This window comes from Pteropus alecto, unplaced genomic scaffold (assembly GCF_000325575.1).
Source record: "Pteropus alecto unplaced genomic scaffold, ASM32557v1 scaffold164, whole genome shotgun sequence".
NCBI classification, from domain to species: Eukaryota; Metazoa; Chordata; class Mammalia; order Chiroptera; family Pteropodidae; genus Pteropus; species Pteropus alecto.
The window spans coordinates 306,852-321,490 of NW_006439568.1; the positions used below are offsets into that span (position 1 = coordinate 306,852).

The 14,639-nt window shown below is 33.9% G+C and overlaps 1 protein-coding gene across 1 annotated transcript in view; it reads right to left on the reverse strand.

Moving 5' to 3' along the window:
* Positions 1–14,639, reverse strand: part of DCBLD2 (discoidin, CUB and LCCL domain containing 2) — a 77,246-nt gene that overhangs the window by 28,376 nt on the left and 34,231 nt on the right. Inside the window, exon 3 of the mRNA XM_006916543.3 lies at positions 10,757–10,894. Coding sequence (XP_006916605.1) covers positions 10,757–10,894 — 138 coding nt within the window. The remainder of the gene's footprint in view (positions 1–10,756; positions 10,895–14,639) is intronic.

Below are 14,639 nucleotides of genomic sequence, written 5' to 3' on the forward strand. Positions count from 1 at the left end.
GTTAGAGAATCACTACTTTGAATATGACAAAATTTTAAATTTTTAACATTTTCTATCTAGAAATTAACAAATAGAAGAGCAAAGCTATCTAAGACCTAGTTCATGGGCTCTATAAAAAGTGGCTTTGGTTCAAACATTTTAATGGCTTTCTTCTGCTCTTAGGACAGAGGGCAAATGCTCAAAACGGCCCGCAAGGTCTTAAAGTGCTTGGTTCCGCCTCAGTCTTGTCTCATACCCATCTTGGCTTCTTGTCACACTAGCCTTTCAGTTCCTCTGGCACATGCTCTTCTCATAGTCTGGATGGTTTTTCCACTGCCCCTTAGGCAAGCTGACTCCTCTCTAAGGTCTCAGTTTAACTGTTGCTTCCTTACAGAAGCTGCCCTTGACCTTCACATCAAACACCTTCAGCACATAGGAAGCACCTAAATTAGTTTTGTTTGTTTTAATGAATGGATGACTATCACATGTTCTCATAGTACCATGCGTTATGTAAGAACGATATGTTTATGCATTATAGAGGTATAAGCAACATCATTAGATAATGCCTGGTCTACAGAGACTGAGGCCATTTGTCCTCACCTTTTTGTCACCAGCAACGATCACAGTGCATGGCATATCAGGAGGCTTTCAATCACCATTTACTGACTACACAGATGAGTAAGTATCTGATTATTAGTATGTTTGGCTAACTAAATCCAATTATGTACTAAGCCGGAGGGAGAAAAACCTGGAAGAAGGCCATAAGGCAATCACAAAGGTAAGTGATTTCACATATAAATGCTTGGCCAAACAACTGTGCCGAGGGTAATCGATATACTGATGGAGATAACACCTCGCATGTGTCCTAGTGCACTGATGATACATGAATATTTGTTGAATTAATGGCCACCACGACAAGCACAGGATAAGTGATTATTCTATTTTATAATTCTGTAGAAACTATGTGCTTATTATCCAACTGAAATGTGTCTTGTAAAATAATAACTTATACCAATAGGAAAGTGGGATTTTGAGAGTGATTATATGGATTAATATCTATATACCACAGACATCTGAATAATGATTAGGTTAAATCTGTGTTCTAGGAGTTTAAGAGGATACATGCCTGGAGAGAGGTTTACTACTACTGGGTGTACTGACTGGGAAAAGCAGAAAAACTGAATTATATATACTCTAGTTATTCCTGGCAATCTTCATATTGCATCAATAAGAATTAATTTTCCACTTTCCTGTTCTACCAAAAGAGTTTCCAACTTCTAAGACTGGAAATTGAACTTCTAAGATTAGCAGCCTGGGATAAAAAGGTACCTGTGTGGTCCAACATGGTATTTAAGCCACAAGAAGACAGCCAGCTGGACCCATTACATTCAGGCCATACGCCAGAATGCTTGTTGACTATAGATATACTTGATCAGAACAGGGCTTTATTATAAGTCCATGCAGTGCTGAAACTGCAGATTATGCCATGCAAATGTATATAGGCACAGACGAGCTCCCTAGGGGGAAAAGAGGAATTCAAAATGGACAGCCACAAGGAGAGCCAAGATGAATAAAGACAGAGAAAGTAAGTCATGATTACAGACTTTGACCTTCACAACTCTACAAAAGCAAAGAAAACATCGATTAGGCAGAGAATTTTAGAAGCCTTAAAATGTATCTTTCTTGAAATCTTTTCCCAAGTAAATAGTCTTCCAGAAAACCACTATTACTACAAGGCTCCCAGCTAATAAGAACACAGTCTAAGCAAGATAAATATAGCTCAAAGGGAACCATTTGCCTCAGAGACTTCTGACAGCAACGTGTAAGAAGTTATCCCAATGAATGCAATAGATCTGAGAGTGCAGAGAGAAATCCCCATATTTATAGTTAATTGATTTTGACAAGGTTGTAAAGACAAGTCAGTGGGAGTAAGAATAGTCTTTTTAACAAATGGTGCTGGGACAACTGGCTATTTACATGAAAAAGAATGAAACTGAATCCCTACTTCACATCATATACAAAAATCAAAGTGGATCTAAATTTAAGACCTAAAACTATAAAACTCAGAAAAAAATAGATGTAAATCTTGATTTTGGATTAAGCAATAGTTTCTTAAATATGACACCAGAAACAAAAGCAACCACATAAAAATATATAAATTGAATTTCATCAAAATTAAAAACTTTGGTGCTTCAAAGGTACTATCATGAAAGAGAAAGATAACCCACAGAATGGGAGAAAATGTTTGCAAATCATTTATCTGATTAGGATCTAGTATCCAACTTTTGATATTAAAAAGACAAATAACACAATTTAAAAATGAGCTAAGGATTTGAACAGACATTTCTCCAGAGAAGACATATAAATGACCAATAAGCACATAAAAAGATGCCCAGTATCATTAGCTATCAGAGAAATACAAATTAAAATCACAATGAGATACCACTTTATACCCACTAGGATGGCTAGAATCAAAAAGGCAGATAATAACAAGTACTGGCAAGGATATGGAGAAACTGGGAGTGTAAGATGGTGTAGCTGCTTTGGAAAATGGTCTGGCAGTTCTTTAAATGGGTAAACATAGAGTTACCATATGACTCAGCAATTACTACTAGGTATATATCCAAGAGAATTGGAAATATATGTCCACACAAAACTTGTACACAAATGTTCATCAACTGATGAATAAATAAAAAAAATGTGGGAAAAAATCCATATAATGGAATATTACTTGGCCATAAAACGGAATGAAGTACTCGTGCATACTACAACATGAACTTTGAAAATTTGCTAAGTGAAAGAAACAAGTCACAAAAGACCACATACTATATGATTTATATAAAATCTCCAGAATAGGTAAATCTATAGGAAAAAAAGTATATTAGTGGTTACCTAAGACTGGAGTGGGGGTAAAGGGGTAGGAAATGGGAAGTGACTGCTACTGACTATGGGGTTTCTTTTGGGATGATGAAAATGTTCTAAAGTTGATAGTGGTGGTGACTGCACAACTCTAAATATACTGAAAATCAATTAATTGTATATTTTAAGTAGGTGAATTGTACGGTATGTGAATTATATTTCAATAAAGCTATTACAAAAAGTGTGTTAGTGGATAACAAGTGTTAGTAAAATAAAGGAAAGCAGTTAGGAAGAGTTAAAATGTTGCAATTTTAAGTAGAGTGGTCAGGGTAGGTAGGCCTTACCGAAAAGGTGGCATTTGAAGAAAACTCTGAGAGAGTGAGGTATGAGGTATGTAGACATCAGAATAGGCAGAAAGAGTCAGGCTCTGAGGAGGAAGGCTGTTCGGCAGGTTTGAGGCCAGAGTGAATACAGAGAAGAGAAGAGATGAAGTCAAACGAGTAATGAGAAGCCGCATCTTAAAGAGTCCTGGAGGTAAGGACGTTGGGCACAGTGAGATGAGATCTGTATTTTAATAGGATCATACCGACCACTAGATTGAGAGCAGACTGAAGGGGAGAAAAGCCAGAAACAAAGGTTAGCAAGGAATCTTTTGCCATAATTGAGGCAAGAGTTGATGGTAACCTGGACTAGAGTGGTGGTAGTGGAGGTGTTAGGTGTTCAGAGGTAGTCGATTCTGATAGATATGTGTGTGTGTGTGTGTGTGTGTGTGTGTGTGTGTGTGTGTGTGTGTGTGTGAGAGAGAGAGAGAGAGAGAGAGAGAGAGAGAGAGAGCGAGAGAGAGGAGAGAGAGAGAGAGAGAGAGAGATATTATAACAGATACCAATAAAACTCTAATTTGTCAACTCAATTATCATGCTGGATCCACTGTAACTGGTCCTACAATATCAGAAAATTGGTGATACGTTCAAAGTGCTGGGAAGTATATAATTTACTCCATTCTTAATTAAGAGCCTCTGTATGGGAGCCTATTTTGGTAATATTAATCCAACATTTGTAATACATACAAACTGTTTATAACACGTACGTTACTAAAACACAACGGGTTTCATTCGGGTGCTCTAGACAAGAGTGGCAGCGGCAGGAGGCAAATGCCCTCAGGGGTTCTGCTCAAGCGGACTAGCATTCTATTCTCTTTTCCTTCTACAGCCCAAAGCAGAATTAGCATCTACAGTGTAGATTCTACACTAGTTTTAGCAGTAGAAACGAACCCGAAAGTGAGTATAATCGTAATCCCTGTAAAAAGAGCTCCTATCCTTCTGTTATGTGTTCCCTAATACCTGCCTTCCTTAACCCTAGAAGGCTTTCTAGAGGAGGCAGGCCTCTAAACAGGTGGAGTTTTGAAGGCAGCATAATGTGACTGTGAGGAAGAGCATGAAAAAATACAAAAACAAAAGCAAGCCAATAATCAACAGGATGAAAGATTCCAGGGTTTTCTTAATGAAGACACCAACGTCAGATTTTCTAAGACAGCTCCAAACTTAACCAGCAATACTACTATCAGCCATAATTGTGATATCTTATACACAGGGTTTTAAAAAAAATTAAGTTATGATTAAAATTTTTTCCAACACGCAATAACTGCAAAGCCTGGGAACTTTATAATTGTGTGATGAAATATTTATTTAAACACGACATCTAATGTTAACCCATACATAATACCATGAAAATACAATAAATATTTTATAAGCTCACAAATCAATGAAAAATATCAGAATATTGGTTACTTAGAAAGTTTTTCGACAGCATTGGCTATTTCTGAGACTGTAGGATTGTGAAATAGGGTTAGATTTTCCTCTATTTAATACTCTTAGTTTTGTGTGCTTGATTGAATTGAAAAAAAAGACTCTCAGGAATGTTAGCACCTATCATTTACAATAGTATAACACCAACTATTTTAGCTGTGGGGTATACTTTTTGTCCAACTGAAGTCATTTACTTCTGAAGAAAGGGATGGCTGAGTGCCATATTTATTCTAACTCAAGAAAACATAAAGTACTACAACTAAGTTACTGTATTTATTTACTAGAAAGGAGAAAACAAAAAAAAGATGCAGGATAATGTATACCTACAAATTCTTCTCCTCTGCTTGCTTTAAAATTTTTTAAGTAAACAATTTCCCAGAGTCTAAAGGAACATAAAGCCTTGTTTTCCTGATTCACACCTTGTCAGCAACCTTGCACTGTAGTGTGTGGACTGCTGCTTTGTTCAAGTGCTGGAAGATTCAGGGACAAGGCTCACCTTGATGCTGTTCTCCTGTCAATGTAATTGTGTGACCCTGGGCCTAATTCCTTGTTTCCATGACAGGAACCTGGTATTGATTTATACCATCTGCAATTTTATGAAGAGAAATTTACATATATAATAGAATTTATTGTGATTCACTCAACTAACATCTACCAAATGCCGGATACTATATAAAGTATTTTACATCTTATCTCCTTTTACATACTGAGTGTAGGACTAAATCTTGTTTCTCTTAGAATTATTACGATGCCATATATGGGAGCTGAGTCCATAGTAGGAGCTCAGGAAAAAATTTCTCAGATGGAAATACTTAATGCTTTCTTATGGATGATGCAGGCATAGCTCAGTTGCCTAAGGCAATAAACAATGTAGTCAGGCTGTAAGTTACATATGGATAAATCAAACTTTTACACCTAAATTCCTATACACTAAAAAATGAATATAAGCCACATTAAAAGATCATACAATTCTTTCGTGACCTACACAGTATCTAAGACACTAAAACATTAATAAGAGCAGCAGTGAATGAATATATCCATTAGATAGCTCAAGACAGCACAAACACATATCTAGTCCCTTCAGAGCATTCCTAATGTACTAAAGAAATGAAACACACAGAAAAAAATAAAATCATTAAGGTGTCCTTCAGCTTATCTGTCAGTATGGAATAAACTCTATCCTGTAAGTTTAACTGCCTCTTTAGGTTAACACCATCTTAACAGATTCTGTTTATCAATACTCTTCCTCTGCAAAATTGGTAATACTTCTCTCATCGGCACCTTTGCTCTACAAACTGACACAAAAATAGATATTTTTCTACATGTGTACTATGTTATGCACACAAACACTATATATATTAATTTGTGTAAATATGGACAAATCTAAAAATATGCATGCAAACTGAGACTTTATTAATAAAATCTTACTAGATAAGTTTAAAAGTTTAAAAATGTTTGCCAGATACAACAGTAACAAAAATTAGGAACACAACAGAAAAACTAAAAATAGAAACCTAGCTAAGTGTAGTACTCAAAACAGAAAAGAGTCTATAAAATTACTGTACGATTAAGGTAGCAAACAATCTAAAGAATTCGTGCTCTATTTTCAAAACCAAAAACACTCCATGAAGAAAAAAATACCAGTTACGAAATCTGGACTCTATTAGAAAGGAGTTCTCTATTTTGCCCTAGGTTTCATTTACAAGTTGATATAATCTGATATAAGATGGAAGAAATGGAAAATATTTTCAAAAAAAATGTGGTTAAAGAATGTGGCAATCAGAAAATTGTTATACTATTGGTGTTAAATCTAAAAATAATCTAGCATATAGCAACAATAATATTGTCAAATGGAAATATTTCCTAGGCCCAGCTGTTCACAAGTCTTAAGCACACTTTCATCAAATTCTAAGGGGTCAGCAGGCAATGAATGAAAAAGTGTTTATGAGTTCCAATTAGGAAGTACACTAATATCTAAATTGGATTATTTTATTTCACATGAAATTTTAAACCATTGATGATTTTTCCTCATAAAAATAAAGGCAAACTGACCAGGGATAGGGGGTAGGGGGAAAAATAAAAATAAATAAAAAAATAAAATGTTAAGGAAAAAAAAAAAAGATAGTTAAGGGAAAAAAAAAAAAAAAAAAAGGCAAACTGTAGACTGACCACTACGAAATCCTGGATTGGTGAAATCTAAAGTAATAAGGTTTAAAAATTACCTTTTAAGCTGTGATTTCATGTTCCACAAAAGGCGTATCAAATTATTGCTTTTCAATCACGCACACACACCACCCAATTTATGGCAAAAATAGAAGATGCCTTAAGGACTTGAAGCTTTCAAAGAAAATGCAGCTATGTCTTCTGGGCTCACTATTCTAAAACTAAAATAACTTAAAAAATCATTGCCCAGAATCATCTTAGAAATGTTAAGCTTTTCCTGGAAACTAGCCAATGGTAAACAGATTCAAAACTAAGAATTTAGATCACTGACCTATAAAACTTTGCTTTTCAGGTCCAGTGGTAAATGCTGTTTTAAAGTCTATATTTCAGAATGAAAACGTCAGTAGCATTTATCAGCATACTAGATTAAAAAAGATCTGCGTTACTGAGAATGGCTGGTTCTGCCTTTCTCAGTAAGACCGGCAGAAATGCAGGAGTTTCCCTCTACAGAATTTCTAAATAGTGGTTGCTAATATGACATTCTATCTCGAAGGTCCATATACACCTTCAATTTTCAGATGAAAATTTCAATTTCAGAAAATCTAGTTAGAATTTTAAGGAATTATACCAACTGTGAATAGAAGTCTCAGTCCTCCCATAATTATTAAGTGTTGACATATTTATATCTATCTTTGCCTGCTATCCAACGGGGAAATGAGAAAACTTAACCTTTCACTGGAAGACACAATCTTTCAAAATAAGGTTTACAGACAAAAATTAAAAAGATAACTAATAATGGAAAAGACTGGAAATTACTGCTCGAAGATAATTAAAAGTAACAAAAAAGAATAAAACCATGAAGATAAAAACTAGACACAAAGTGAAGAGACACTACCCTAGATACAACCTAGGCATTACAGCAGTCCAGAGCTTCATCCAAGGTGGTTACTTTTTGTCCAAAGCCGCCTATCACAACTTAAACTCGGGTAGGATGAATCCTAATTCTTTGTAATGTTTTCTTGTTGAATATATGTCGTATTCTAAAGGATTTAAAAACTGGCCTAATTCTAGAATTACATACATAACAAGACCTCTTAATAATCCAGTTTTCACTAACAGCCTCTTAACTGACCTCCCTACATTTATTCTTATCTCTTCAAACCCACTCCTCACAGGGCAGGGAAGATAAAAACAAACAAAAACATAAATCTAGTCAAGCTCAAACCCTTACATTTCCTACAAAGCCTTGAATAATGTGACCTACTCACCATGCATTCATACCACCCTAGCTGTGCTGGCTTCTTTTCTGATCCCTCCTTCCTACCATGAGACCTTTGCATCTTCTGTATTTTCCCCTACAATGTTCTTACTTTCTTGTCTGTCTGGAATCTCCAATTAATCCTTCAGTTCTTAACTTAACAGTGACTTCTTTGGGAGAGCTTTGCTCTTTATCAATCTTCCACTCCTCTGGCCTCCTATTGCTTGAATGTTTCCTTCATTTTACTTATCATAACTATAGTTAGGTAACCATGGGTTTGATATCTTGTTCCAACTCTGTATTGTAAGACCTATGAAGGTGTGATTGTGTCTGTTATTTACTGCTATTTTCTCAATGCCAAGCATATAGCAGGAAATAAGCCATTAAAGGGAATATAATTTTGCAATGGGCTTTTACACAAAGTAATGAAAATTAGTCTATCTCACAGAATCAGGATTCTACCACAATATATCCTATAACTTTAACAAGTCTTTATGAGAGTTTAAAAAATGAAGAAGCTGTTGAAACAACATTTTTCACAATCGTCCTAAATACTCTAAACCTTCAACTTAGGTTGTTAAGCTTGGGGCATGTAGTGATGTTCTTTGAAAATATTCACAAAATTCAGTGTGGCAGCTAAATTTCCTAGATAGAAACAAACTGAGGCTCTCTACCAAAGCCAAACACCCTTCAAATGAATGCATCATTATAAGAATAGTGAATAAAAGGCCACCCAAGAAGTAGTAAGAAATTCAACCAGTGTTCTCTTGAATTTAGCCAGTTCACTCAAATTAAACAAATGCTTGATGGATGGGACAAGAATGTGCAAAAACAAACAACAAACAAACAAACAAACAAAAAACAAACCCCACCTCAGGAGAGATCTTCCCAAATTGGTTATGAGTTTTGAGTTTTAAAAGTCTTACTATACAGAACTTCCAAATTATGATAGATATTTAAACTTTAGAAACTAAGATTCATCTAAAATAATGTCACAGCCATTTGGAATTTGGCATAGAGATATATGTCTACAACATACTGATTCTGTTATCTGAAATCACTGTCAATTCTTAAGAAACTTTAAGGCAGGACGTCAAGTTTCTGTGGCTCAAAAAGATCCATAATTTAAATATCCAGCGTAAGAACCATTTTCTTAATATTTTCCAGAAAACTTCACGTCAAGTAACAAAGAGAAAGGGTCAAATATAAAGCAAAACAAATAATTTAACTTATATTAGGACAAGAAACTTATAAGCAGCAAATTAAATGTTTATTTTCTATTCTCTCACCTATCAACCCAAGACTTTCAGGAAGTAAAATTAAAAGGATGAAAATCTATCATCATCTCACTCTTTTTCACCTTACTGTTTTGATGGTAAGAGTGGGGGAAAATGAGTACCTGTGTGTACAGCGGTGAAAGAGGGGAACTAACATTTGTTTTGTGCCTATTACGTTGTGTACCCACAGACACTATACGTGTATTATTGGATTTAGTCCTCCCAACTAACTCATTTACAGATGACACTCACAGAGGTGAAATGACTGGCCAGAGGTCACCCGGTTTTAATTCCAGGGCTATCTAGTACCCCTTCTACAATATTACACTGCCTCAGTTTTCCTGGTTCTATCAAAAATATTAATTGTTCATCAGCATAATGTTTCAACCAGTTATTTTCTTTCTAATATTCCATCTAAATGAATTTTCTTTCACACTCTGAGTGATTAGACGTCATACCTTGTTCCATAGCTTAGAAACTAAGGGAAAGCAGATTCTTCCTCACAAAGAACAGCTCTCTCCTCTCACATTCCAAAGGAAACTTTTAATGATACATACAGTATTTATCTCAAACCTATCACAGCTCAGAAGGAAGCCTGTTTTGCCCTCAGTCATTCCTAGTGCCCACACCTAGGAGGTTTTTGACAATTTTCTCATTTATACAATTAAAAAAAAAACCCATAATTTTTTATTTTAAATGGTCAACTTAGATAAATCATTGTTTAATATAAAAATAATTTAAATGAATGTTTTGATATATCCTTGAGAAACTTCTTAAGCATTCTCACCATAGTACCCCTAAGAGCAGAAGGGAACAAATACATGCCAAGTAGCTAAAACACTTAGACAGATTTCATTCGAATCTTGCATTTTATCTTGCAGATTCAGAAAAAGTTTGCATTCTACTCTACTTCATAGCCTTGTAATTTTTCCCCTATTCTAAACATTAACAATGTAAAAATATCACATGCTTATTTTGTAGTATCTCAGATAGCACTCAGGGTACTCCTGGTGGTATGAGACGCTATTTTTTAAGAATGGTAATATGGTCTCTAACACAGTATCATAAAATGGTAAAATGTGGATAATAAAGCTTTAAATTGATAATACATTTCAATAATTGACAGACTTTTTAAAAGTTATCATTGTGTCCAATATTACAAAAGTGAAACTATCACTATTTCCTCTATTAAGGAAAGGGAAGTATACGGACTTTATATAAAAAGTTAATACATTTTTAATTTCTGGATTTCTAAAAACTGATCTAATTTTATTTGTCAACTTTATATATATATTATTAACTGTTCGGTCTTTCTACTCTGTTCCAAACTCAGATAACAGGTACTCAAAGAAACATTCCATTTTTGTTTTTAGAAAGCATAAAATGTGGGAGCATTGGTATAAAGTGAAAATTACCTTGTTTCTCTATAACTGAGTATGAGGCCAAAAATCCTCGTCCAGAAACATGGATTCCACTCATGAACAGCACTGTAATTTCATTGCTTTTTGATTCAATTGAATGGTTCATTTGCAACCCGAGACCACAGTATTTGCCTAGGAATGAAAGAAAAGCAGTTATTTGTTGTGACTCTTATGAAGTCAATCATATTTACTATGCAGATAACAGAATCAGAATAATATGCCAAACTGGGTATTAAATAGTATAGAATGATAATTAAGATGTTTACTGATTAAAACTACATTACTCTAGAGGGGAAAAAAAAGCAAAGTAATAACAGCAGTAAAAGCAGTACAAGCATCACCGACCTTATAAAGATTCACTTTCCTGTGAAATATAAAATAATGAGGAATTTAAAAATATTAAAGTATTTCATACAGGCAGGTGGCTCGCAAATAAAATGAGTCAATCAGTAATATTCTTAACATGCTCCCCACAGGGTACCTCTAGATCCCTGGCCTCAGCGCACCCCTCAAACTTTTTTAGAACTCTCTCAATTTTTCTTCCAAGGATGTTAGCCTTCTGATCAGTCCCTATAGGTGATCATTTATAGTGGAATTAAAAAAAAACTCAATTTAGTCTATAACTTCTTAATCTATTTAGTATTTAATAAATAAATAACAAACATTAAGGGACACACACACTTGTCTCAGGTGCTATGGGTGTTCAACATAACATATATATTTTGCTCATCCTTTCTTTAGGAATACCTACTGTGCAAAAAAGTTTTCTATTTTTAAACATGGACTGTAATTTGATATAGCTAACAATATTTTAAACATTCAAGCAAAATAACATTATCGAAGAACCCTACAATAGTTATCTGAATATATAAGAAAAGATGATTTTATCTTCAGGCTTGTTTTTTAATATCAAGTAACTCAGAAATAGCCTGGTAAATATGACGAATATTAAATACTGTATTACTTTTGAACATTATTTAAAAATAATGACCTAATATCAAAAACAGTAATATTTTATGTTATTCCAAATATTATCTGAAATAATATCGAAAGCTACATAATTTGCTAGCAAAGCCAAGTATGTGCAGAGCCAGGGGCCATCACATTAAATCTTAAAAACCAAATGTGAGTAAGTAAAGGTAAGAGAAATTATATCAACCAGAATCTTTACATAAGCCAGTTAACTCTAGTAAAAGAGAACAGTTTCATTTGGGCTCATCGGCACAAGCTGTTCTTTGCCATTTAACAACCTACGTATGTGTGATTTTACTACAAGGCTGATTAAAGTGCTCTGTACAAATACTAACTTTTCAGATACTTTTAGTACAAACAAAAAAAATCATATTTAAAAAATACCTATCATGCCATACAAAGATGTTTTTACAAAAAATATATTATTGACATGAAACAATGTTTAAAAAATCTTTAACCCTCTTAATACGGACAGAACCATAAAAGTATTTTCTATTAGCATGACAATTTCATCTCTTTTGTTCGTTTATTTGGGTTATCTTGTCCTCCAAAATATGAATAAATTCAATCTGTTAGAAATAAAATATTTTTTTAAAACTACTCTTGTTCAGTGAAACTCAAAAGGCAGAGCTAAAGAATGGATAACCTCAATTTAAAAAACAGAAGGAAAAAAAAGTTCAATAACTTATCTTGTAGGTCCTTAAGTGCTCTCAAAATGTACCAGGTAAATACCTGCCTTTACCTGCCATTCCCAGCAAAGATGACTGTCCCTCTCCTCACTTGGGTCTCCTCTGATCATAAATTTTACCCATTATACAAGTAATGCAAGCACTTGGCAAAATACTCTGGGAAAGGAAGGAGAAAAATCATCCCTAATTTGGGTAATATACTAGTTAATTTTTTAATTCCATTTCCCTAGCTTGGCCACTCAAAGGTATTCTTAAATCAACATAAAGCATTTAATTACCAACAATTACAGGTTCTGCTAATGGCACTTAAAGTCAGCCAAAATCTCTAGTTTCTCATGAATAAATAAGAAGAATTTCAAAAAATAGTATATGAATACACATAGGAAATTACACATGTAAAAGTTCAGTATTTAATTACCATAACACCCATGAAATATTGGTTTATATTCTAAAAGAATCCATGCTCCAGGCAAATAAAAATGTTTAAAAAGCATTAGCTCTTAGGAAACTAGAAAAAGAAATGCAAATTAAATTCAAAGTAAGTAGAAGAAAACCAATAATAATTAGAGCGCTAATCAATGAAGTTGAAAACAGGAACTCAATAGAGAAAATTAATGAAACCAAAAGCTGGTTCTTTGAAAAGGAAATCAATAAGCCCAAAATCAGGAAAAAAAAGGACATAAATCACTAATATCAGAAATGAAAGTGAGGACACATCACTACAGATCCCATGGACATTAAAAGGATAATAATGGAATATCATGAACAACTCTATGTCCACAAATTTGATAACCTAGATGAAATAGACAGCTTCCTTGAAAAACACAATTTGCCAAAACTCAAACAAATAGACAATTGAATAGGCCTGTATCTATTTAAGAAACTGAATCAATAATTAATAATATTTCAAAAGAAAAAGCACCAGGCACAGATGAGTTCATTGGTAAATTCTACCATTTAAGGAAGAAATTACACCAGTTCTCTACAATCCCTTTCAGAGGTTATAAGCACAGGGAATATTTCCTAACTCACCCTATGAGACCAGCATTACCCTAAAATCAAAATCAAAGACATTACAAAAAAAGAAAATGACAGATCAATGTTTCTCATGAAAACAGATGCAAAAACCCTTAATGAAATATTAGCAAATTGAATCCGACTATGTATAAAAACTATATGCCACGATCAATTGTGATTCATCCCATGTATGTAAGGTTGGTTCAATATTTGAAATTCAATTAATGTAATCCATCACATCAACGGGTTAAAAAGAAATATCATATCATCGAATCAATAGATGCAGAAAAAGCATTTGACAAAACCAACATCTAATCATAATAAAAACTCTCAGTAAACTGGGAATAGAAGGGAACCTCCTCAACTTGACAAAGGATACTTACAAAAAAAACCTATGGCTAACACCATACTTAACCATGATAAATTCAAAGCTTTCCCAGTAAAATCAGAAATAGGGCAAGAAAGTCCACTCTCACCATTCTTTTCAACATCATACTGAAGATACTAGCTAACATAGTAAGACAAGAGGCAAAAAAAAAAAGGCCAACAGATTGAGAAGAAAGAAACAAAACTGTCTTTGATCAGATGACATAATCACCTATGTAGAAAAATCCAAAAGATGGACAAAAAACTTCTGTAAAAATAAGTGATTACAGCAAGGTTAAAGAGTATAAGGTTAATATACAAAAATCAATTGCTTTCCTTTTTATGAACAATGAATAAGTGAAATCTGAAAACTAAAACACGGTATCATTTACATTAACCTTCCCAAAATAAAATACTTAGGTATAAATCTAGCAAAATATGCCTAAAATCTATATGAGGAAAACTACAAAATTCTGAAGAACAAAATCAATGAACTAAATCAACAGAAAGATGTTTCATGTTCATGGACAGGAAGACTAAATATTGTCATGATGTCAGTTCTTCCCAACTTAATTTATATATTCATGTAATCCAAATCAAAACCCCAGCAAGTTATTTTGTGGATACTGACGAACTTAAAAGTTTATATGGAGAGACTGAAGACCCAGAATAACCAACACAATATTGAAGAACAGAGCTGGATGACTGATACTACCTACCTTCAAGATTTACTGTAAAGCTACAGTAACTAAGACAGTGTGGTATTGGTAAAAGGACTGACAAATAGATCAATTGAAACAGAATAGCGCAGAAATAGATCCACATAACCCATC